This window comes from Acomys russatus, chromosome 6 (assembly GCF_903995435.1).
Source record: "Acomys russatus chromosome 6, mAcoRus1.1, whole genome shotgun sequence".
In the NCBI taxonomy this organism is placed as follows: domain Eukaryota; kingdom Metazoa; phylum Chordata; class Mammalia; order Rodentia; family Muridae; genus Acomys; species Acomys russatus.
In genome coordinates this window covers 57,048,072-57,073,569 of record NC_067142.1, presented here as the reverse complement: position 1 = coordinate 57,073,569, position 25,498 = coordinate 57,048,072, and the positions used below count along the sequence as shown (strand labels likewise).

Genomic DNA, 25,498 nt, shown 5'->3' with positions numbered 1-25,498 from the left:
CATTTTCCGAGTCTTTCAAAATTGATTGGTATTTTGATTTTATAATTAATTCTGAGTATGCTGCTTTACGTTATGAAGTACAGAATGGGAAAAGTATAGTTAAGGCCATTTAAAAATTATTGGAACTTCTTCCTAATTCCAAGAAAAATTTATAGGTTAAAAAAATTGAAACGCCAATCATTAACTCAAAGACCAATTTAAAGTCAGATGTTGTAACACAAAATAATCCAAAGTATATTAACTTGATATACTAACATGCTGAGCAATGAGGAAAATGTGAAAATTCTTCAATTTTTTTTTTTTGCAAATTATGTTTCTAAACATGTGTAGTAAAAGTGCTGTTCCTAATATTCAGCCTTCACAAATCCAAGCCATTGTGTTTGAGGAGTGTCTGATGGTGGTGTGTGACATGATGGCATGTGCAATGCAGAATGTACATGTTGTAGTCAGAGCCAGGGCTTCAGTGAAGCCATGTGCTACAGTGGGGATGGGGCAGGTTGCTGCCAGAAAAGCTTGGGATTTGTTATGTGTTTGATTTTGAATTTAAATTTTGGGTGTTGAAATTTGGAAACCTTTAAATGTGAAGAAATTGTTTGTCTGGTGCACATAGCCAGTGTTGCTTTTGAAGATTTGTGTATTACTAGAGATATAAGTACATTATTCTTTTTATTTGATGATAGTCTGTAATACATGACATGATAGTCAGTGCATACTTGTGGAGTACTTAGTATATATTTAAATGGTGCCAAATTCAATACATTTTAATATGAATTGACAGTTTATTTCATACATACAGATTGATTTTTAGTTGTCTAATAATGTGTGAATATTGAAAAATAAAAGAATGCTAGTAAAAGTATATTATTTGAAACTCAGTTGCAAAAAAAATTGAAATTCAATTGCAAAGTACAATGTTTAGGTTCAGAACGATAGATTTGTGTAAGAAACCGAGTGCAGGTGAAATATTTTACTGCTCTTGAAACACTTTCTGTTACAGCATCAAAGTTGAGCAGTTGTGACTGAGACCATCTGGCTTACAAAGCCTAAGATATTTCCCATATGGCCTTTTGTAGAAAAGGTTTGTTGGTGTCTAAGAAAGATAATTACAGTGCTTACATCTTATCTGTGTGCATGTTCTTGCTTTGGTGATGAAGTCCTCGCCAGGACTTTTTCACCAGATTCTGACTAGGAGTGGTGAAGTATGAACATTCTTGTTTGTTCTCCAGCTCACAGGAAAAGAAAGCTCTCAGTGCTTTACTGTTAACGTTAATGTCAGCTGCAGTTCTCTTTAACAGGATGAGAGGACTTCATTACTTCCTAGTCTGTTGAAGGTTTTTGAAAAAACATGAAAGATTTTGATTTTACGTATTTTGCATCAATTGATGTGATCCTGGATCTTTACTTTTTAATCTGTTAATATTATTGACCAAATTGGCTTTTTTCCCCATCCAATGTTGAACTAGCTTTGCATTCTCCACATGATTCACATTGGTTGTTACATACCATTTTTTTTTGTGTAAGTGTGTGTGTGTGTGTGTGTATTTAATGATTTGACTCTTATGTATCTGATTTATAATATATTAATTACAATTGAAATATTTATATGTAAAGAGATAGAGTTGCTTATGAATTTATGCATATAAATATCATTTAAATTTTAAATTATATTAATAGCTTAAAATCCTAGTATGATTGTTATATAATATTAATAGTATGTATATTTATTGGTATTCATAATACTGAGTTTCAATATGACATTTCCATTCCTGTACATAATTATTTTGATCACAATCACATCCCCCTCCTCATTATTCCCTCTCGCCCTGTTTCTACTTTCATCATTCCTTTCCCTCTTCTCAGCTGGTTCCATTTCTTTCATTGGGGTTGTTTACAAGTATTTGGGCACCTCACCAGTGACTAAAACACTGATGAAAACATCTCTCCTTCCCTATCAATCTTTAACTACATATAAATCTTCAGGGATGTATGGGGCCTCGTGATCTCCTGACAGGCTTGTACAAGTAATGACAGCTTCTGTGGGCTCAAGGGTACTATAGCCATGTAATGCCCAAAAGTAAGTGTTCCATTCCAAACTCCAGCTCTGGTTCTTAGATTCTTCCTGTTCCTTCTTCTATGCTGTTCCTCAGCTTGCCCCTTTTACGGCTGGACACTCAAAAGTCATTTATTTTCAGTACTTTGAATACTTAATGAAACTCTGAAGTCACTGCTGATTAAGGCATAAAGCTATTCTTACCATAGCTGACAGACAGTAGCAATAGTTTGTGGGCACAACGATTTAGAAAGCAATTTGACAGCTACATCATGTCCACTTAGCCAAAGGACTGTAATACTTTCCCCTCTATGGCCTATACCCACCTCAGTTGTGAACTTTTAACCTGGTTTGTGGGACAAGATTTGAATTTCTTCCTTTCAATCAAGCAACAAATATAACTAGAAAGTGGCTGGTTACCCTAATAACAGACTTGTCACTATTGCACCAGTAGATTCACTTGCCCAACTGGGTAGTATCGTTGCACATAACATCCGCAGCTGAGTCAGACTGTGGATAGCAATTTTTCTTCAGTAGTCTGGCAAATAGCTGATTTTGATTTGCTAATGTAGATACATTGCTGCGTGGTGCTGCAAATTGATCTCAGGGCCTTGTTGATCATAAACAGGTGCTCTGCCATTGAGTTGCAATCTCTTCCAAAATTTGCTAATATATAGTTGATATTTTTTGTCGAGTTTTATTAGCTGTAGTAAATCTCCCTGTATACTGTGCTTAGATATTACTTACTAACGTGACTTGCTGTATTTCATTTTAATTGAGTTTCAAATGTAAAGTTAAACAATCTTCTTTGGATTTATTTATTTAAAGATAGCATCCCATGCCAGGCGGTGGTGGCGCACACCTTTAATCCCAGCACTCGGGAGGCAAAGGCTGTGAGTTCAAGGCCAGCATAGTCTACAAAGTGAGTCCAGGACAGAAAAGTCTACACAGAGAGACCCTGTCTCAAAAACCAAAACCAAAACCAAAACAAACTAACAAACAAACAAACAAAAAGGACAGGATCCCATGTAACTGAGCGTGGCTTTGAACTTGCTATGTAGCTGAGGATGGCCTTGAACTCCTGATTCCCTGTCTCCATGGTTCAGTTAGTAGTGTGCATTCTGGCCAAGCATGCAGACCTGAGTTGAAATCCAAAGCCTAGACTCAGAAAAGAAAATGATCACATAGAGTTCAGACCATTAGTTGGCCGTTGTAGCTGTTATTTTTTTCTCAATATGAGATAGCCAATAAAGAATCAAACACCATTTGCTGTCTGTTCTAAAACTTGTGATGTCTTGAAGAATAATTGCATTGTGTCAAAATGGTTAGTAAGTTAAAATTTTTAATATTTACATGATTACCAGCATGCATACATCTCCAGCACTGGAAAAAATGGTGAATAAATAATTGACTTAAAATATGTAAAGGACAGTGTACTAAAAACTTCTCATAAGTTAAGTTAACGTGGTGTGTTGCTCTTCATTTTAGTTGTTTTTAATGAACCATTGTTACACAGTTTTATTTCCTTTATATTTCCAATATTCAAATATATTATCTTATCTTTCTCAGTCTGAGGGGAAAGGCCATAGCAGCGCTGGGGATGCAATATATGAAGTGGTGAGTCTGCAGAGAGAGTCTGACAAGGAGCAGCCGGCCACACCGACTAGCGGAGGGGGGCCACAGTCACCTCAGGAGGACGATGCAGAAGGAGGTAAGAAGTTGAATGTACTATGTTACTCCACTTAAACAGATGCTTTGCTTAGACTCTTCAAAAGGTGTGTGTGTGTGTGTGTGTGTGTGTGTGTGTGTGTGTATGCGCGCGTGCGTGTGCACGTGTACCTGCCCACTTAAGCAGCTGCTCCTTTTTGATTTCAAGTATTTCTGAAGTAGTTAATGAGAAGTTTCAAATTCTCTGAAGTAGTTTTAGAATTTCAGTGATGTATTCTGCTTATCTCTGATAGTTTTCAGTTCCAACCCATTTTTGTTGTTGCTATATTCTTTACCACGCACTTCTCTGAAGTAGCACACTGCCTGTTCTATTTACTACATGAATGCTGGGGAGTGATGCTCAAAAGTCTCTTACATCATCTGGCTGTGGGCATGATGCTCTCTTCATTGCAGCTAGGGTTAGAATGACAAATCTTAGCTCTAAGCTCTCTTATGATTGCTTCTAGTATGGGGTTTATTAACAGTAAATTTCTTTTTCCCTTTAAAAGATTCTTATTTATTTACGTGTGTGTCCATGGAGGCCAGAAGAAGGTGTCAAGTCCCCTGGTGCTGGAGTCATTGGTGGTTGTAAACTACCTGAATTGGGTTGTGGGTGGCCCTCTGCAAGAGCACTGCAAGTGCTCTTAATTGCTGATCCATCTTTGAAGCCCAACTAGATTTCTATATTAATATTGTTTGGAAAAAAACCTTAAAGTTCTGTTTCTTTATATGTATTTATATTATCTTGATTGCCATAAAATATTTTTGACTATCAATTATGGTTTTTTACTTGTGAGGCATCATTCTGTTTCTAATGTGTCAACTAATTCCATTGTTAGTTGTACACATGCTTTTATTAAGTTGCCTTTAGGGATAAAACTAAGGCACAGATTTATTCATAATAGCCAGAACATGGAAACAGCCTAAGTGTCCCTCAGTAGAAGAATGGACTAAGAAACTGTGGTACATTTACACTATGGAATACTACTCAGCTATTAAAGACAAGGTTCCAGAAATTTGTGGACAAATGGATTGAACTAGAAATTATCATAATGAGTGAGTTCACCCAGAAGCAAAAAGAGACAAACGGTATATACTCACTGATATCGAGACACTAGTCCAAGGGATACGTACCATGAAAAACTTTACTTACCAGGAAGTAGGTCAGAGGAGAGGACATCCTATTGAGACTTTAGGTGAGAGTAGCATGGAAGAATGGGGAAATAGAAGGATCCACGGGGTCCTGGAAACCTACAAGAATTTTATGACAGGTGGAGCTGGGTCCTGGGGTCCTCCTCAAACTAAGGCACCAGCCAAAGAGAATATAGGCAGTAAACTTCGAACCCCTACCCAGACCTAGCCAATGGATAGGACATTCTCCACAGTTGAGTGGAGAGTGTGGACTGACTGTCACATGAACTCTGGTGCCCCTTTTCTGACCACGTCCCCTGGATGGGGAGGCCTGGCGGCACTCAGAGGAAGGATAGCAAGTTACTAAGAAGAGATTCGATATTCTAAGAGCATATATACGGGGAGGAGGTCTCCCTCAATCACAGACATAGGGGAGGGGAGAAGGGGGGAAGTAGGAGGGAGGGAGGAATGGGAGGAAACAGGGGAAGGGCTAACAATTGAGATGTAATATGAATACATTAATTAAAAAAATGAAAAAAAAAAAAAAAAACTAAGGCACAGAGAACATAAGCCACTTGCTTATGTCACTTGACTGCAAGTGGCATTGCTGATATCTGAACCCAGGCTGTCTAATTCTACTGTGTTATTTTGTCGCATTCTACAAGTTACTAAAACTTACAGTCAACTTTTTAGAACTAAGGCAAATGTCCATAACAAAAGTAGTCATTTAAAAGCATATAATGTTAACATTTTTGAGAAACCATCATTCTATTTTCAAAGTATTTCCATCACTCGAGAGGTAAAAACTATTATCTAAGAAGTTACTTCTTCTTTCTCCTTATCCTTGCCCCAGGCAACCACTAATTCACATTTTTTATTTGTGGTTTTTATTTATTTTCTGGGAAATTAATATAAATAGAGTTATAAAAATAACTTTCTTTTACATATGGCTTCCTTGACTTGTCACAATAGTTTTGAAGTAGTCCTTAGTAATACATACTACAGTGTGTATTAATATTTCATATTTTCATGTATGAATAACAGCGATATAGTGGTGCCTCAGTATCTGGTTATCTGTTGAGGCTCTGCAGTTATTGGACCAGTTAGATGTTGTGAGGAATTTGATGAATATTTACATGAAATTATTTTTGTTTATGTGAAGTCATTGTGCATCAAAAGACAATACAGAGAAAACAATATAAAAGATTATCCGAAAGACATAGTATCCTGAATATTTTAGTAAATCTCAACAACAAAAAAACCAAGAGAGAGAGAAAGGCGGGGGGGGGGGGGGAGAGAATATAATGCATTTTTATGTTGAATTTGTATTCTGCATCTTTAAAAGAGAGAGCACAATGCTACATGGCTGTTAAGAATATTTATTTTTAATTTAATTATGTGTATATGTGTATGTCTCTGGGTATGTGACAGTGGCCATTAATATAAACTGCATCAAGATATAAATTATATATTTTAATCAATCTATTTTGAGTACTCATTGAAGTTTGAAAAATTGCTGCACCTAGAGTAACAGTAGTATAATTATCAGTTTTTAATATTCTTTTATAATTTCACATATGTATGTGTAGTTTTGGGTATTTTATTTCTGCTATTCTCACTCCTTTCGAAACTTGTTTTCTTCCCCAAAACCTCTTTCTAGTTTTTTTTCTAATCCATCTTTCTCTCTTTTTTTTAATTCACTGAGTTAATTTTAATTGCTTACTTGAGTATGGAAGGGGGGGGGGTCTTATTTACTGGAAAATGAACAGCTTACCAGTGGTCACACTGATAAACAACTCCTGGGGCTGGAGAGATTGCCTAGTGGTTAAGACCATGAACTGTTCTTGCAGAGGACCCCAGTCGCCTTGTGTGGTGACAAACTACTTTCTATGAGGTTAGCTCCATGAAGATCCAGTGTCTGACCTTCCTGGGCACCTGCACTCATGTGCATGTTCCTCTTCCCCTTAATGAAAAATGATAAAAAAAAAAATGTTTTTTGAAAAAGAAAATGACTTCCTTTCCCTCAGATCTGTTGACTGCCAATATTCCCTCAGGGGAATGTGGAGTCCTGTGAGCCCCTCCCTCATGGGTGATGAAATGGTACAGGCCTAGTTGTGTGCAGGTCTTGTGTAGATGGCCACAGGTTCAGTGAGTTCATGAGTGCAGTTGCCATGCCATGTTCAGAAGACACTGCTTCTCAGCACTCCTCCCCAGCTTCTGCTGCTTACAGTTTTTCCATCTCTTCTGGGCAGTATTTATCCCCTGAGCTCTCCAGAGTCGCTTATTCTCCACCCTTTGAGCAGTCCTGACTCTGCATTAACTGCTGTGCACTGTGGAAAGAAGCTTCTCTAGTGAAGGCTGAGAGCTGCACTATCTATGGGTATAGATATGAGTATTAAGGTTGTTTTACATTATGTTCATTTAGCAAAACAATAGTGAGTTCTTGCCTCAGACCTGTGATCTCTGCGGCCCCAGCCTACTGACCATGTTCACAATACAAGGCATGAGTTTCATCCCATAGAGTAGGACTAAAATCTAACCATAAACTCATTGGTAACAACAAAAACAACAATGCCACTATTGTGTCTGTGGGCATACCTTAGCAGGCCGATTATTCTGGCTGGGTAGGACTGCTGATGAATTTCCCCCCAAAGCAGCTTGAAGTAGCGCCTTTCCACACTATGAATGTTAGCTAGCAAGGAAGAAACTTTCACCAGATCAAGCTTAATTTTACAGTGTTCTGCAACTCAAATGTGACTACCACTACAGTTACAATATAAAACACTATTGTTTGTTATTAGCAATACTTTATAAATATTGAATATACTTGAGGAATATATGCATTTATTTTCTTGGGTAAATACCTACCAGTAGACTGACTATATATTAAACATGATTAGTTATGCTACCTTTGAAAAGTAGCTGAACGAAGTTTTCATTCTATCGAAATGAGATTTTTGTTTTCATATAATTTTTGTTCTTTGCATCAAATGTCTGGTTACATAAGTTTAGAGCTTCTCTTAAAAAGTCATATTGTTTAGATGTGTAGTCACATAAAAATTAGACTTGGTAGAGCTGAAAATATTCAGTGGCTCCAAGGACCTGACTTAACACACTGTCCAAAATGATACTGGTTGTTGGCAAAAACATTAGTTCTTCTGCACATTTCTTTGCCCATGTGTTTGCCTGCATGGACTTTTGATAAGGACTGGCCTACACCAAAGAGCATGTTTTATGTATTTATTTATTTAATCACGTTTACAGCCTGATACCAGCCCCCTCCCTCTTCTCCTGTAGCAGAACTAGGCACATCTTCTCTCACCCAGGCCTGACTAGGCAGCCGAGCTAGGGGAAAGGGATACAAAGGCAGGCAACAAAGTCAGAGACTGCCCCTACTCTTGTTGTTAGGGACCCACATGATAACCATAATAAGACAACCATAGAGCATGTTTTAAGAGAAATTGTAGTGTCTTTCATTTTCTGCCTGCGGGTTATACAATACCATGTCAGTAGTGTTCTATCAATCATAGGGGTTACTTCCATAGTGGCTTTCCACTGTTCTCTTTAGAATACTTTCAGGAATCCAGCTGCCTGTATCACTATTGATACAAATGGGAGAAGAACAAAAATCACAAGCAGGAAATTTAAAGGTCAGAACCAGAAGGCTTATATACCCTCTTCAGCTGCTAAAAGGCTTAGAGGCCTATATACACTTTGCCTTCAAATACATGGAAAGGTGGTTAGAGAAAGCAATTGAACTCTGTTTTTCTGAGGCAAAGTAAATAGGCATGATAAACATTTACCAGAAAATTACTTGAATACCAGATTTCAAATAGTATGTAACAAATGTCATTCTCTTCAGAAATGACAGCAACATAGAGATGGAACCATAAGAAAACAAAATGAATATTCATTACGAATGCATTATACAAGTTAGCATTTTATAATTCTGTTTATTTAGTAAAGACATTCTTAACTTCTTTTTTTTTTTTGTTTGTTTTTTGAGACAGGGTTTCTCTGTGTAGCCTTGGCTGTCCTGAACTGGCATTGTAGACCAGGCTGGCCTTGAACTCACAGGGATCCACCTGCCTCTGCCTCCCAAGTGCTGGGATTAAAGGTGTGCGCCACCACCACCCGGCTTAATTTCTAATTTTGAATGGTAAGTGACATGGATTAAGTGGTGAGTTATCCAACTGTAATGTAGGGAAGCCTGTGCCATTCTTAGCTCGAAGCCCACGACACTTTATGAAACATGAAATGAGGCATTCTTTAAATCACCAAATAGATAGAATGACGTTTTTCATTTCTTGAAAGGTAGGGTGTTCGGTTTTGTTTTTGTTTTTGTTGAGACAGGGTTTCTTTGCGAGCCTTGACTCACTTTGTATACCAGGCTGGCCTCGAACTCACAGTGATCTGCCTACCTCTGCCTCCTGAGTGGAAAGGTAGCATTTTAAATATTACCTTAAAGGTGAGAACATTGTATTTTAGTTAGTACTATTGTAGATTTCCTAAGTTTTTCTAAAATTGTAGACTTTGGACAGGAAAATATAATGCAACGTAATATGCAAGTCTTCCTTATTTATGGTCTTTTATGGTCTTTCATCATCAACTGCCATGATCATAAAGTGATAGAGATAAAGCATCAGAAGCTTTTAACTTGAGGGGAACCTAAATTTGACTTATGTTACTTTTTATGCAGTTACTTAACAGAATTGTCTCCACATATCTGCACCAAAGTAGCCACTTTGAAGTGGAAGAAACAGGAACAAAATAGACTCAGGAGTAGTTTGGAGATAAAGCTAACAGTTCGTAAACTGCAGCAGAAAAAGAGGAGCAATAGTCAAAGACTTTTACACTGGTTTCTAGTTTAGGAAGTGATTTGATAATCTTTAGTACCAGTAAAAGAGGGGAAGGCAGGCAGCACAGGTGCAGGTGTGGAGGCTCTGAAGCTGGAGTCCTTGGCCTTGTCATGAGCAGGAAGACCCTTGGGGTATAAACCTGAGCATAGGATTGGGATAATTGAAAAGTTTCTGGTCTTCCTGAGAGTGATTCTAATAAAGTAAAACTGGGCCTTGTTTTGAGTTGAAGAGTAGAGTAAGGAGGGACAACGGTGTCTGAATTACTCTTTCAAGACATTTGTTGAGTAGATTGAACTAAAACCACTAGGTTATTCTGGCCAACTGAGGGCATTTTTAGGATACAAGAGATTTGATGGTCTTTGTAGTTGGACAAGTAAATCTAAGACTAGAAAGGAATTCACACACCCAGTGTTAAAGCATGGGATTCCTGACTTGCTTCTGCGTCTCTATAAATGCTGTTTGCTCTGCTTAGCAGGCTGCTTCCACTTAAGTCCACCTGAGTAAGCCTTTTCAACCAAGGCATGGTACCAGCTTAAAGAAAACGGTAATTGTAGTGTAGCAGCAGCTTCTCTACTTAGAAATGTTTCAAAATATTTTCTAAGACTTTTTTTTAGTAGGTTACTCAGGCAAATGATATTTAAGGTACACTTGGTGCAGGGAAGCTAAGGGAGAGCTTTGCAGATCTGTTTAGCGTAGTGTAATGATAAAAGCAGATATGATTGTCAGAAAGAACCATCTCAGGACTTTGGAAAGTTATCAAGATCTCATGGACAGAGTCCAGTCTATTCAGTAGAAAAACTATTGAACCTTTGAAGAGACTCAGCGTATCATGGACTCAGTGATAACTTAGTGCCAAAGAATACAATACTGATTCATTTTTATGGTACTTTGAAAACAACACCCCAACCCAGCATTTCTTTTGATACTGGAAAGGATTTAGTTCATGGGAAAAGAATATGGAAAAACATTTTTTTTCTGAAGCATGGTTGGGAATAGTAATTGTACTTTTTATAGCAACAGAATGGGAATTCTGGTTGGAAAACCATACGTTGGCCAAGGTCTCGGAAGCGGAACTTTATAGAACTGTGTAGAGGGCAGTTTAGCAAGCTGACTACATGCGTAAGACCATACCCTCCCAGGAGATAAGAGAAAGGGCTTTGACTAGTGACACATCTCCATCCTGAGCACCAACACTAGAGTGCTATTTTCAGAATGATACCTTCAATTGTAGAATTGAATTGAAAGGTATGAAAAACATATATTGAATATTTCAATTTCTCATGTTCATTTAGTATTAGAATGCAAGCACGACATCAAATTTTTATTTTTCTTTAATTTTTTCCTCCTTTGCTCTAGACACTTTTTGACTGTTTGAGATGTTACCTTGTCTTTTGAAAAATGTATCAGCTATCACCTCTGTAAAACTACAAAAGTCAAAGAGTAGGAAGTAATAGTTTCTTTTCTTTTATAGATAGGTGTTCATGCATTTTCAATACACTGTATTATTAGTTCAGTAATTGACATTCCTGTCAACACACACATCAAAAGTTAGAACTGGAGGTGGCATAGAAATGTCTGCCTGCTGGGGCAATTGGAGTATTCTTTTATTTAATTATTTTCAACAATTTGCCTGTCAAAGCAAAAGTGGAAGTTCAAGTCATTCTAAATTGTCTTACTTTAGTCTGTAATTTAACTAAAAGTGGAATACAGATTCAGAGTGTCTAAAACTGCTTTTAATTTTCTGGGAAAGAGCTAAAGTAAATGAATTAAGGTATCTTGGCATATTTTTCAAATGCTGTTCAAAAAGTGTGTTAAAGGGTATATTTTGAATGCAAGGAATCTTAGCAGAAAGTTAGGTCCATTGCAACAGTATTACAGGGATCACTGTAAAATTCCCTTGTCACCCCTCTAAATTCCCACATATTCATAATTGCCCTGCTTTTGAGACTCGGGTAATCTTGCCATTTCCAATATGAATTTTGAACGGGCTGTTGGTTAGCTTCATATTTGCATGTAGTTACTTGTTATGTGTAAGGAACAAGACATTACTTAAAGTCAATGATTGGCATGTGTTAGTATGCTGTCCTGTAAGACACACACCCAAGACTGACAGGATGGCTCAGCCAGTAAAGGCACTTGCTGCTAAGCCTGATGACCTGAGTTTGACTCTAGAACTCACATAGTAGAAGGAGACAAACAACCCAAAGTTAACAACCAAATTTTTCTCTCACCTCCATACATGTGCTATAGTATGTGTGTACAAAATAATTTAAGTGTGGTAAAAAAGACACATCAATTCCTTTTAATTGATCTGATTAATAATAACATTAAATAGCCTTTTATATTTAGTGTAATCTGTGTTCATTTTTATATTTTGCTGGCAAATATTTATTTACCCCAGTTTGGCCCACAGATTTGTAGTCTCCTGTCTTTGCTTTGTAAGTGCTGGGATTGCAGGTCTGTGCTACCATAACTAGATAAAATGATATTCTTTTTAAAAGTTCACCTGTTCTATTTGGGAAGATAAAAGGACCAGAAGCAAGGGTGATAATGGGGGGGGGGTATAAATGTGATAAAAGTACATGATATATATGAATGATGTTGTCATAATAAAGTCTAGCATTTTGTTCAATGGATATGCTAGTGAAAATTTAAAATAAATTTCCCCTGACTTTAATGACTATTAGCTGTCCAATATTATTTCTGACTCATAACCAGAGAGTGAAATAGTCTCAACCACTGATATTTATTTCCTGGTAGCCTCTTAATTCTTAGTCTCATGAGATTAAGAAGGGAGTCACCAGCAGGTGTTACCACACAGGCCATTTCACAAGCAAAAGTTGTTTCAATTAGGCAGCTGCTTAGGGAGCTGAAGCCACACAGCTGTTACTCACCCTGCTCTTTTGATTTACGCAGACAAGTGTAACTTTTTTTGGTTTCCTTTTCTAGAACCTGGGCATGCTTTCTCTGACGTTTTGAGCTTTCTCCCTCTTTTTCTCTGAAGTACCCTCTACCTGTTCTGCCATGTGGCTGCTTGCTGAGCATGCGGGGCTGTAACTTATAAGGCATGCCTTTTTTTCTTCCCCTTCTCTATTGCCAAGAGTTAACAGCTTGTCTGTTCTAATTTTTCTTCTTGTTTTCTCTCTCACTTAAAATTTAATAAAATTGTCCTTGAGCTTCAAAAACAAAATTCTTTGTATTCAAATGGGGAGCATAGAGAAGACATTGAAAAACGAGCTGCTTATAAAGGTGACAACCGCACACTACTGAGCTGTGCATCTGGGATCTAACCGAGTCTCTCTGAAGTGTAGGTGTGCCTGAAGATTGTTTTTTCCTGTTTTTAAAATGATGCCTCATTAGCTCCCAGCTGGAGCCTGATGGACACAAACAGTCTCCTAGCTGATGCCACTATTTGTGTCATTTTACTCTTGGAGCAAGGACTTAAAATTGCTGGCTCATTTAGTTAGTTGTCATTTCAGTTGTATAAGTTAAAGTAGATATTATTCTATGATTTAACAGGTGGGGCCTTTAAAATTGGTAGAAAATTCTCTAGTGTTTTATTTAAGTGACAAGGTTTTTGAATATGGTAGATTGAAATCTGATTCAGATGCCAGCAGAATCTGAAATACATCTTTGTGGCAAAGTGAAGTTGGAGAGGCAAGTCGGCAGCAGTTGGTGGAGAGCCTTGAGGAAACATTGACTGCAGGTTCTTGTCACAGCCTTCTTAAGCTTTGAGCTAGGTCATACTATCAGCCAAGACAAGTTTGAGTTAGAGTAATCCCGCTGGAAGGAAGACGTGTAAAATACACTTAATTGAAGAGCCTATGATATATAAATCTAATCCGAATAGGTAAAATTAGTATACTAGCTTGGAAATAAACAAAGACCGATTTTAGGGCATTGGATGACAGGAAAAGGTGACTGAATCATACCTGTCTAAACTAGCCACATTCAAAGGCTGAACTAGGTTAGGTCGTCCTGGAAGAGGGGCATAATTATGTATGAGTTAATTTCATTAAGTCTCGAACATTTATGTATTTACTATATTTTGATTCTAAGTTTCTATAAGATAAAAATTCTTTCATTGCTGTTTATATTTTAGTAGGAATAAACATTTTAAATCATGGTGGAATTTTTAGACAAATGGATGGAACTAGAAACGATCATTCTGAGTCAGGTAACCCAGACCCAGAAAGACACAACAGTATATACTCACTTATAAGTGGATATTAGCCCAAATAGATGAACTCTGAGAGACTCCACTGAGTAGGGGATAGGGACAGATACTGGGACTTGAAGCTGGACTCTGGGTGGTGTGATGAGAGTTTTAGAGGTATCTTGAAGCGCATTTTTTTTTTTTTTTCTATTGAGAATTCTCTGTTGAGAGACATAGCCCATTTTTAAAAAAAATCTAATTTAAAATTTTCTTTTCTTTTTATTTTTTATTAATTGAAATAGAATTGTATAATTTTTCTGCTTTTTCCTACTTCCAGCTCCTCTCTTGAACCCCTTTTATGTCTGCATCCCCAACTCTCAAGATAGCCTCTTTTTCTTTATAATTGTTATACACATATGTGTGTTTGTATATATGTTCTATACAAGCATATATAAATACAACTTGCTAAATTGTTTTTGTTGGTGGTGTGCATATGGTTTCAAAGCTCACCATTCTGCGTTGGAAAATCAATAAGGATTGTCTGTAGTTCTTTGTCTCCAGGTGAGACTCTGAAAATTTGCCCCATCCACATTAACATATCCATCAAGATTACAATTGTTTTGGTTTTATTTATGCAGCTATTTCTTGGAAACACTGTTTCATAGCAGACTTGTCAGTGTTCTAGCTCTTACTACAGTCTTTTCTCACCCTCTTCCTGATGATCCCTGAGTCATAGATGCAGGAGCTTTAATGTAAATGTATCCATGGGGACTGGGATCCCCAAAATCTGTTGATTTCTGTATTGTGTCAAGTTGTGGTTTTCTGTGATGGTCTCCATTTCCTATAATGAGAGGCGCTACTTATGCATATCAGTAGGTTTAAGAAGGTATAGAATGTTGTAAGGAATTATGTTGGTCTAGCAAAGTGGCAGTGGCAGGTTTCTTTTCTAACGTTCATGACCTCATTAATTATGGGAAGCTGGCTGAGTTTTTAGCACCAGGCATGATTTCCCTCCTTTTGAGTGGCTCTTTATTCAGCTGTTGGACCTTTAGTTCAGTTAGACCACTAACATAAGAGTGCCACACATTGCATCTTAATGCATATCTTGCCATGGTGGTAATTGTCGTGGTTCATAGTTGTTGGAGCTGGGTAGGGCTGTTTAGTTGCTTCCTTACCTTGGCAGCCTTCATAGTATTTTCTGGAACCATGAATGCAAGATTGTAGGAAAGAGGCTTCCAGGTCACATCTAGCTTAAAGCATACAAATTTTGTGTCCTAAATGTGCAGTATCTTCAGTAATGGTTGCCTCTGAGAAACAACCAAGGGTTATATCCATAATCTGTATTGTGGGTATCACTTGCACTACCCTGACCAACCATTTGAAAGGATTTTTTTTTTGTTGTTGTTCCTGGTACTGGGATTTCTGTGGTTCTTGTAGGGGGAGCATTGTAAACCCAAGTGGCTTAACTTCCTTTAGGCTGTGTGTGTGTATTCAGACACTTATATGTATTGTGTGTAATTTTAGGCAAATATAAACTAACATGATTCTTTGAGGTTGTATCACACAACCTTGGTGTTATTTGTCCCTCATTCTTCACTCTTCTTCTGAATTGACCTCCCTCTCTCTTCCCCAGTTCAAGCTCCCTCCCCTGTTATTCCATTTCCCACCCTATGCTACCTTTATCCTGCCATTTTCCCACGCTTTTCTCCTCCACCTGTGATCCTTTTATACTTTGCTAGTTTCTGTGGTTACTTTGTGTCATATATGCACATTTGAATATTTGGAGCCATAGCTCATTCTTAAAAATTGTGTCATTTGTTTGCTTGACTTTGTTTTTTGAGTTCTTTGTATAGTCTGGATATCATCTTGAGTGAGATGTGGAGCTGACAAAGATTTTCTCCCACTCTGTGGGGTTATTTTCCACTAGAATGAGTATTTTCTTTAGTTGTACAGAAACTTTTTAGTTTTATGAGTTGCCACTTGTACATGGTTGGCATTACTTCCTGGGCATATTGAATCCCACTGAAAAATTTATTTCATCCACCCATAGCTTGCAATATGTGTTTTCTCATTAAATTTTTACTTTAAAAATTATATATGTACATTTTTGTCTGTATGTATGCCTGCACATCATGTGTATGCTTGATGCCATAAATTATTCTTAAATGCTATTATTCGATTATTTAACTTATGATTATTTAATTTTTAAAAAATTTATTATGTATACAGTGTTTTGTATGTATGTACACCTGCATATCATAAGAGGGCATCAGATCACATTATAGATGGTTGTGAGCCACCATGTCATTGTTGGGAATTGAACTCATGATCTCTGGAAGAGCAGCCAGTGCTCTTAACTACTGAGCCATCTCTCTAGCACCTAATTATTAGACTTTTTTTTTCTTGGTGTCTGTTCCCATTTTTTTTTAGTGTTAATTTGTGTAAATTTTATGTTCTATAGTTTTTCCTTAATCAATGTGATAAATATATATTTCCTAGCTGCTACCTTCATTATCCTTTATGCCAGTATTTAATTTTTTAATGTTATAAAAGCTTATTTTTATGACATTTATTTGTTTATTTGTATATGTGTGTATGGTGTGTGTATGACGATTGTACCCATTTTAAAAGTGAGATCAAAATAAATTTGTCTTAGATATAATTACCTCATCAGTACTTTTAATAATTATTATTGGACATGATAGAGATCAGATTGATGAAATATGGGATATAAGAGGGAAGTCAAATTTAGTTAACTTTGGGTATGTACATTTTTATATGTAGCAATAGAGCTTGTGCTTCAAGTTTGGACAAAGAACATGATCACATACTCACTTTTCTTATAACATTATTTAGATAATTTCTTCTGTTGGACCTCTGTTAGAAATTCTTGAATGACAATATAGCGGATATAATAATGTGGAAAGGGAGGTTTCTGTGTGTCCTACTGCTAGACAAAGAGCTCCAGTTAACTATCTACTGCTGGGATAAAGGGAAATAGCCTTTGCTATTGATTTTACAATGCAAAGTGAAACTGTACACACAAAAACAACAGAAATCTACTGAGCAGGTTCTATTTATATATACGTATGTATGCATGTATGTGTACCCATGCACTTGTGCATAACAAGTATAATAAAAGAAAAAGAGGCTATCTATTTGAGAGGGAACAGGGGGAAGTGTGGGATACTGTCTAGGAGGGCCTAGAGGAGGGAAGGAGAAATTATGTAATTCTATTTAAATTAAAAACATTAAAAATCACAACAATGAAAAGATAAAAGTTAACAGTTAAAAAAAGAAATCCTTGAGTTTTGAAGTGAATTTGAAAAATGTTTAAATTAAATCCCCTTCTAGGACAGTTGTAATGGTGAGATTGCTAAAGTTTTAAGTTAACACTAAATTTCATTTGTTTCCTATCTATCTGTCTATCTATGTATCTATCTATGTATCTATGTATCTATCTATGTATCTATCTATCTATCTAAGATAGTGTCTTATATAGCCAAGCCTGGCCTTGAACATTCAAAGTGTATTTCATATGGACAGAAATTTAGTATATCCTTTAATTGTATAGTATTTTGTGACATGGATATAATATAAAATATTTCTCCAGTTATCTTTTGAGGGTTCAGTAAACAACTTGCATTTTTTTGCTATTATAAATGTAAAAATAAATTTAAAAATAGCCTGTTTGTATATAATAATCAGGCCTATTTGGCCTTTGTTAGGCAATACCAAATGTATGTCTCAAAAGATTGCCAACTTATGCCTTTTCCAGTAAGTAATGTATCTAATCACCATTTCTCTTATACCTTCATAGTAGATTATATCATTCCTTTCCATTTTTAGTTCATTGAGTTAAAATATATAGCATCTGTCGTTATTTATATTTCTTACTGCCAAGAGGTTGATATGTTTTATTGGGCTAGTAAATTAACTTCGTAGGTATTGTTTGTGTTAGACCTCTTCAGACCTGATATGTCAGAAATGTTGTATTGGACTGTATCTATAGTTGGGTTAAACATGGTTTATTTTGTAGATCTACATATAGGCTGGTTTTTAAGGAAGCCAGGAATGGGGAGTAAAGAGAAGCCAGTTCTGTTCTCTCTTCTACCTACTCCAGGGTTGTTTATCTGATAAGCCAGCTGTATTGTTTGTTGGCTCTGATCTCTTAATGATTCTACTTTATTAGGGATTTATTAAAGGTATATACCTCCCTTACAACCCGACTACCCTAAATAGGAGATTAAGGAGAACAAGAAAGAAACCTTCTGGATATCAGTTTCATGGGGCAATTTCCCTGGCATAATTCTCAGGAGTCTAGCAGATTATCTGTTGGACAAAAGAAGCGGCACCATTGTGGACCAAACTTGGAGGCATCCTGCCCCACACACATCGCCCCACCCCTACCCCAATCCCTGACACTCCCTGGTCTCCAGTTCCCTCCTCCCAATCAGTGATTGGTGGTCGGTTTTCTTTTTTTTTTTCCCCTCAATATAATACCCAGGCCATGGCCCCTGTCTTTTGTCTTGGGCTGAAACTTCCTCCTCCCAGTCTTAAGATGTTTATCAGTTTGTAGAGACAAAGCCCCAGTGGAGTCAAGCATCGCAAGACTGTTTTCACCTTGGGCCCAGACTAAGGCAAGATTACATTCTCTTCACACAGGCTCCTTGGAATCTGCTAGATTGGCTTTGAGTCTTGTTAGCTATCTATTTACATGTTCAGTGTCACACTGGATACATTACCTAGCCATCCTCTTCCTGTTTTCACAATTGTTTCACTCTCAGCATAGACATATTGTTGTATACCGTGAGTATATACATGAAAACTACTAGGATACCCAGAGATAATCCATCCTGTCAGAGGGGAGAGCATTATCATTTTCCCTCCCCCAGAAAGCATTTCTTCTGCCAGGTGTTTGAGTGCTGGCTTGCTGGCTCCGTGACCTTTGTGCAATAGGGATGCTTCCTGCTTTATCAGCACCAGCCTTACTTGGTGTAGTATAATAAGTTAAAGTGTACTTATGCTTGACAAACAGATCTTTCATTTATTTTTTAAGATTATAATTTAATTACAACATTTCTACTTTCTCTTTCTTTCCTGAAAATCCTCTCACACACTCCTCAACAATCTCCTTCAAATCCTTGACCTCTTTTTAAAAAACTAATTGTTATTGCATTCATATATATATACAGATATTCCACATACACATATATTCATAGATCTAACCTGACAGGGAGATACTAATCATACATTAACTGACCTTAGAAATGTAAGTGCTCTAGAGAATCATCATGGAGTTTGTCAACGTTGCTGTCTGGTGCATTTGATGCCTACGTGCATGTTGGGCTTGCAGCTTTCTTTTGTGGTCTCTGCATCCTGCTCTCCTTTATGCTAACAGCAACAGTATTTTTGAGCACCTCTACATGCCAGAGATTATTGTCAGCGTTTCCTGTCTGCAGTCCCTCATGTGCAGTGTGCTCTCAGTGATCTTGTATCTGAGAGTGCCTCTGGTCACCTTACCCTCCTGCTGCCAGTCTAGTGATCAGGATTCAGAGTGAAATGTGGTGATAATGACCTTGACCGTCTACTGATTGCCTTCTCTTGAATTAGAATCCTTACTATCCGACGGGTCGTCTTGCCACTGTGGAAACAGATTAGCTGATTCACAAAGCAATGAATTCTACTTTATAGTCATTAATAATAACAATAATACTTTGGGAAGTATTAATTTCTCACAGTACCATAAGATGACATTTTACCCATTCCCCCCACCCCCCACCACTTCCCCTGCCGGAAAGTAGATTGAAGCTTTTTCATGTTTTTTTTTTTTTTTTTTTTTTTTTTGTAATATTTTTCTTGCTAAAACCTTTCCTTAGGTCTTGCTTTAATTCTTTTTCTCATGTACTTACCCCATTTTATGTGGAAGCTGGATAAAGTGACATTTTCATTCTTTATCAACTTCATGCTGAGGTTTGAGTTATTGGCCGAAATTGCTGATAGCAACTGTGAGTCCCAAGTGTCTGTCTGTCTGTAGGCTTGGGGAGGTAGGTGTCTGTAGGCTTGGGGAAGCAGGTGTCTGTAGGCTTGGGGAAGCAGGTGTCTGTAGGCTTGGGGAAGCAGGTGTCTGTAGGCTTGGGGAAGCAGGTGTCTGTAGGCTTGGGGAGGCAGGTGTCTGTAGGCTTGGGGAAGCAGGTATCTGTAGGCTTGGGGAAGCAGGTGTCTGTAGGCTTGGGGAAGCAGGTGTCTGTAGGCTTGGGGAGGTAGGTGTCTGTAGGCTTGGGGAGGCAGGTGTCTGTAGGCTTGGGGAAGCAGGTGTCTGTAGGCTTGGGGAAGCAGGTATCTGTAGGCTTGGGGAAGCAGGTGTCTGTAGGCTTGGGGAAGCAGGTATCTGTAGGCTTGGGGAAGCAGGTGTCTGTAGGCTTGGGGAAGCAGGTGTCTGTAGGCTTGGGGAAGCAGGTATCTGTAGGCTTGGGGAAGCAGGTGTCTGTAGGCTTGGGGAAGCAGGTGTCTGTAGGCTTGGGGAGGCAGGTGTCTGTAGGCTTGGGGAAGCAGGTGTCTGTAGGTTGGGGAAGCAGGTGTCTGTAGGCTTGGGGAGGCAGGTGTCTGTAGGCTTGGGGAAGCAGGTGTCTGTAGGCTTGGGGAGGCAGGTATCTGTAGGCTTGGGGAAGCAGGTGTCTGTAGGCTTGGGGAAGCAGGTATCTGTAGGCTTGGGGAGGCAGGTGTCTGTAGGCTTGGGGAAGCAGGTGTCTGTAGGCTTGGGGAAGCAGGTGTCTGTAGGCTTGGGGAAGCAGGTATCTGTAGGCTTGGGGAAGCAGGCGTCTGTAGGCTTGGGGAAGCAGGTGTCTGTAGGCTTGGGGAAGCAGGTATCTGTAGGCTTGGGGAAGCAGGTGTCTGTAGGCTTGGGGAGGCAGGTGTCTGTAGGCTTGGGGAGGTAGGTGTCTGTAGGCTTGGGGAAGCAGGTATCTGTAGGCTTGGGGAAGCAGGCGTCTGTAGGCTTGGGGAAGCAGGTGTCTGTAGGTTGGGCAAGCAGGTGTCTGTAGGCTTGGGGAAGCAGGTGTCTGTAGGCTTGGGGAAGCAGGTGTCTGTAGGTTGGGAAAGTAGGTGTCTGTAGGGTGGGGAGGCAGGTGTCTGTAGGCTTGGGGAAGCAGGTGTCTGTAGGCCTGGGGAAGCAGGTGTCTGTAGGCTTGGGGAAGCAGGTGTCTGTAGGCTTGGGGAAGCAGGTGTCTGTAGGCCTGGGGAAGCAGGTGTCTGTAGGCTTGGGGAAGCAGGTGTCTGTAGGCTTGGGGAAGCAGGTGTCTGTAGGCTTGGGGAAGCAGGTGTCTGTAGGCCTGGGGAAGCAGGTGTCTGTAGGCCTGGGGAAGCAGGTGTCTGTAGGCTTGGGGAAGCAGGTGTCTGTAGGTTGGGAAAGTAGGTGTCTGTAGGGTGGGGAAGCAGGTGTCTGTAGGTTGGGCAAGCAGGTGTCTGTAGGTTGGGGAAGCAGGTGTCTGTAGGCTTGGGGAAGCAGGTGTCTGTAGGCTTGGGGAATCAGGTGTCTGTAGGTTGGGGAGGCAGGTGTCTGTAGGCTTGGGGAAGCAGGTGTCTGTAGGCTTGGGGAAGCAGGTGTCTGTAGGCTTGGGGAGGCAGGTGTCTGTAGGCTTGGGGAAGCAGGTGTCTGTAGGCTTGGGGAAGCAGGTGTCTGTAGGCTTGGGGAGGCAGGTGTCTGTAGGCTTGGGGAGGCAGGTGTCTGTAGGCTTGGGGAAGCAGGTGTCATAAAAAAAACCAAGGGGAGAGGGGGCTGATCTGGGTTCTCTTTATAATAAGCTAAAACCATTAAATACTTAATATTAGGAGGCTGGTAACAACTTAGACATTATTTATATTCAATCACTGTAATTCTTCAGTTTGTTACAGCCAGCTGTCTCATTTATACTTCTGGAGACTGAGCCTCTGAGTTAAGTGATGGTGTAAAGACCATGACTGTTTTATAATGATCCTCTCTAAGGAGTTAACTGCTTAGCTAGCTGGGGCCAGATTGAGGGTTTGTAGTGCAGTCAGGACTTAATGGGTACCTGCTGTATCCTATGGGTTCAAGCCTTTCCCTCAGATTACTTTGTCAGTGTCAGTGCATGCGTCACTCTTATTTTGGAGGTGAAGGCACCTGAGCTTCACTTTTCTGATGGTTTTCATCTTAGCACAAAGTGCTTGCTGATATTTCCACAGAGACCCCAGTTAGAGTATGCTCTTCTTCATTTTTCTAGGCCGTCTTACATTTTCTAGGGCTCCTTACACACGGAGACAGGGTTAATCCTCCCACCATCTTGCTTTAATCATTCTTTAGACATGCAGGGTAATGATTTTTAGAATACTGTGTTATAAATACGGCCTTTGTTTACTCATTGCTCTCACTCTAGAGTGTGAGTTCCTAAGGGGCAGATGGTATTTTATTCCTTTTTGAATTCCCATTGCTGAGTTGTGGTAAGTGTTAAGTAAATGTTTGCCTAATGAATGCAAATATTTTTGAAAGTTAGGTTCAGGAAACAGCAACATCTTTTTTACTTTGTCGATATGCTAATAGTATAGGTGCCGTAGTAACGAATAAATGCTCATAAAGGAGTTAATAGCAGATCTCTGACTGTTGTTCTTGGAGATGCCAGTTTGTGAATGTGTCCTTTGACTGGTATCAGAGAGTCTAGATTTTGAGAGGATTCTTATTATTTCACAAGTGCTAAGGGTGTTTCTCTGAACTTAAAACATGTGACAGATTTATGCTGAGCACCTTCTTTCTTTCCCTGATGTGGAATGGTGGTATGTGCTGGCCAGTTACCCACCTGACCAACACCAATAGAAACTGTAGGCAGTGGGCCTGCAGAGATGCCCATCAGTGAAGATACTGGCTGCTCTTCCTTTGCTCTTGGTTTTGAGTACTGAGAGGGAAAGTAGACAGAGTCCCACCCCTCACCAAGAAGCCATCTGCAATTGATACCTGCTGACAACAGGAAAAATGAGTTTTCTCCAGTGAACTGTCTCTGAATACCTGCAGGGTATGCCTCATGCCCAGCAATAGTTGGCCAGCAGCAAATGAACCCGTGTTATTTTTGTGGACTTTTTGTTTCATTTTGGTTTTGTTGTTTGTTTTTGTTTGGTCTTTTGCCTGCTTCAGTTGTCATTTCTGTGGGTTGTGTGTGTGTGTTTTGCTTTTTTGTTTTTGTTTGTTTGTTTTTTTTTTTTTTTTTTTTTGAAAAGTGTGTGAGAAACAAAGAACAAAAATTTTAGTGGATAGGGAGGTAGGTAAAATCTAAGAGCAGTTGGGGAACGGGAAGACGTACCAACCAAGGACAAAGCATTCAGTGAACCTAGACCCCTGTTCAGATCTAGCCAATGGACCGCTCTTTGTCTGCAGTTGTGGGGAGAGCGGGGACTGCCTCTGACATGAACTCTGGTGCTCCCAATTTGATCACTTTCTCTAGTGGGGAGACCTAGTTGCTCACAGAGGAAAGGGATGCAGGCTATCCAGATGAGACCTGATAGGTTGTGGTCATATGGCAGGACGTGGGGGTGGGGAGGGGGGAGGTCCCCTTCTGTCAGAGGTCTAGAGGAGGGGAATAGGGTGAAAGAGGGAGGGAGGGTAAGAACAGGAAGATACAAGTGAGGGGGATAACAATCAGCATGTAATCTGAATAAATTATAATTAAAAAAAAAAGCACTTGCTGCTCTTAGAGAGGACTGGAAGTCTGTTCTCAGCATCCATACCAAGCATCTCTCATGACCACCTGTAACTTCATCTCTAGGGGATCTGACACCCTCCTCTGGGTTCTTTTGGCACCCACATACACGTGCGGATAAACACAGACACGTACAAATGCAAAAATAAATAAAATCAACAATAATATTGTAGACATGCATTTATCATGAACTTTACTAGTAGACAACACATTGTGCATGTCAGTGATTCAATGTTTGCATAAATAAATATGTTCTGTTTGACTGTGTTGGGGTGGGCCCTTAGAGCAATTTGTGTGCTTTTTTTTTTTTTTTCCATAACCTCACTTCCTGAACCTACTACTGTGGTGGTTTTATTTTGTATCCTTTCACTGTGTGGTTGACTGTTTTTAAAATCCGTGAGCCCTTGCAGAAAGTCTCTGAACTCTGGGGATGGTTTTGAATCTCCTGGCACAAACAACTCTTTGTGCCTTTGTAGTAGGGGTCTGAGAATGTGAAGAGAAATACCAAGAACTAATGTTCCATTCAGACAATTAAAATCAGTTCATTGGTATGTGTCTCAGAGTCTGCTTTAGCCTGGGTGTTCATCAAAAAGTTTCCAAGAGGAGGTGGCATTTAAATTGAGATCTGAGTGACAGGAGGAAGCCATGCATAAGAGGATGAGAGAACATTTCAGGAGACACCAGTGCAGAGACTGAAAGGCAGAACTGCACAGTATGTTTAAAGGTGAGATAGGAGGACAGGTGACTTAAGAGTAGGGGCAAGCTAAGGAGTGGGTAGGTGCTCGCTGGAGCCCGGGGTCTTTCTCCAAGCCACAGCGAGGAGAAATGCGTTCCTTTTGCTTTTAGTTCATTTGAATTTCCAAACTCTTGAGCTTTAAGCTAGGGAAAGCACAGATTAGATTTGCAATCTTAAATGCCCCTCTAACTGCATATTTGGAGGACAATTGAACTGAGTTTCATAAGTAACTGGGATATGTTACTTATGAAAATGGGAGGAACTTGGGAAAATACCAGTTTAAGAAGAAAATTGAGTTTTTTTTTTTTTTTAATTAGGAGTTTCCAAGTGGAATATCAAGAAGGCAATTGATAGAGTGTTATAGCTAAAAATATTGAGCTTTTTATTATATCCGCCAGACGTTATTCAGTGCTTGTCAGTTGTCAAATATTTTCATCGAGTAAAGATCAGTGAGAGCTGGAAGATGGTCCCTTAGATAAGGATATTTGTCTACAGAGGCAGGCAGGCCTGTAAACCATTACCCAGAGAGCTAAGTGTTGTTCTATGGCGTTCAGATAGTACTTAACCGATCCATCAAAATGGTACTTTTCTCCTCAAGTCTTTTTTTTCTGATTAAGTATTTTGGATCAAAATTTAATGTCTTATTCTTTAATTTTTTTGATATTTTCATACATGAGTATTATATTTATATAATTTCCAATCTCACTCTTCTTCTCCTGCACCTTCTCCCATGTACTTCTTACACTTCCAGATTCATGAATGCTTTTTTAATTATTGTAATACACACACATACACACACACACACACACAATTTGCTGAGTCCACTTAGTGTTGTTCATATATGTATTTGTTTAGGGCTGATCACTTGGATCACATAGTCTGTCAGGGGCCTTATCCCCAGAGAAAAATTAACTCTCTTTCTGGGAAACCATTAATTGCTTATATCTCTTCATGTAGGGGTAGAGATGTGTAAGAATTATATTCCTGCTCACATTGGCTTGCCAGTTAATGTCATCGTACAATTCTTGTTTAAGTAGCTATATTGTTGGGATCTCATGGATGCTGCATATGTAGCAAGCTGCCATTGGAGGCGGAGGTCCTTTGGGTATTACAGGTGGATGCAGAGGTCCTTTGGGTGTTACAGGTGGATGCAGA

The 25,498-nt window shown here is 39.0% G+C and overlaps 1 protein-coding gene across 3 annotated transcripts in view; it reads left to right on the top strand.

Annotated features, from left to right (window-relative positions):
- Rabgap1l (RAB GTPase activating protein 1 like) overlaps positions 1–25,498 on the top strand; it is a 583,034-nt gene that overhangs the window by 123,056 nt on the left and 434,480 nt on the right. For all 3 annotated transcript variants that reach the window (XM_051147664.1, XM_051147665.1, XM_051147666.1), the window contains exon 11: positions 3,620–3,761. In XM_051147664.1, the coding sequence (XP_051003621.1) occupies positions 3,620–3,761 (142 nt within the window). The remainder of the gene's footprint in view (positions 1–3,619; positions 3,762–25,498) is intronic.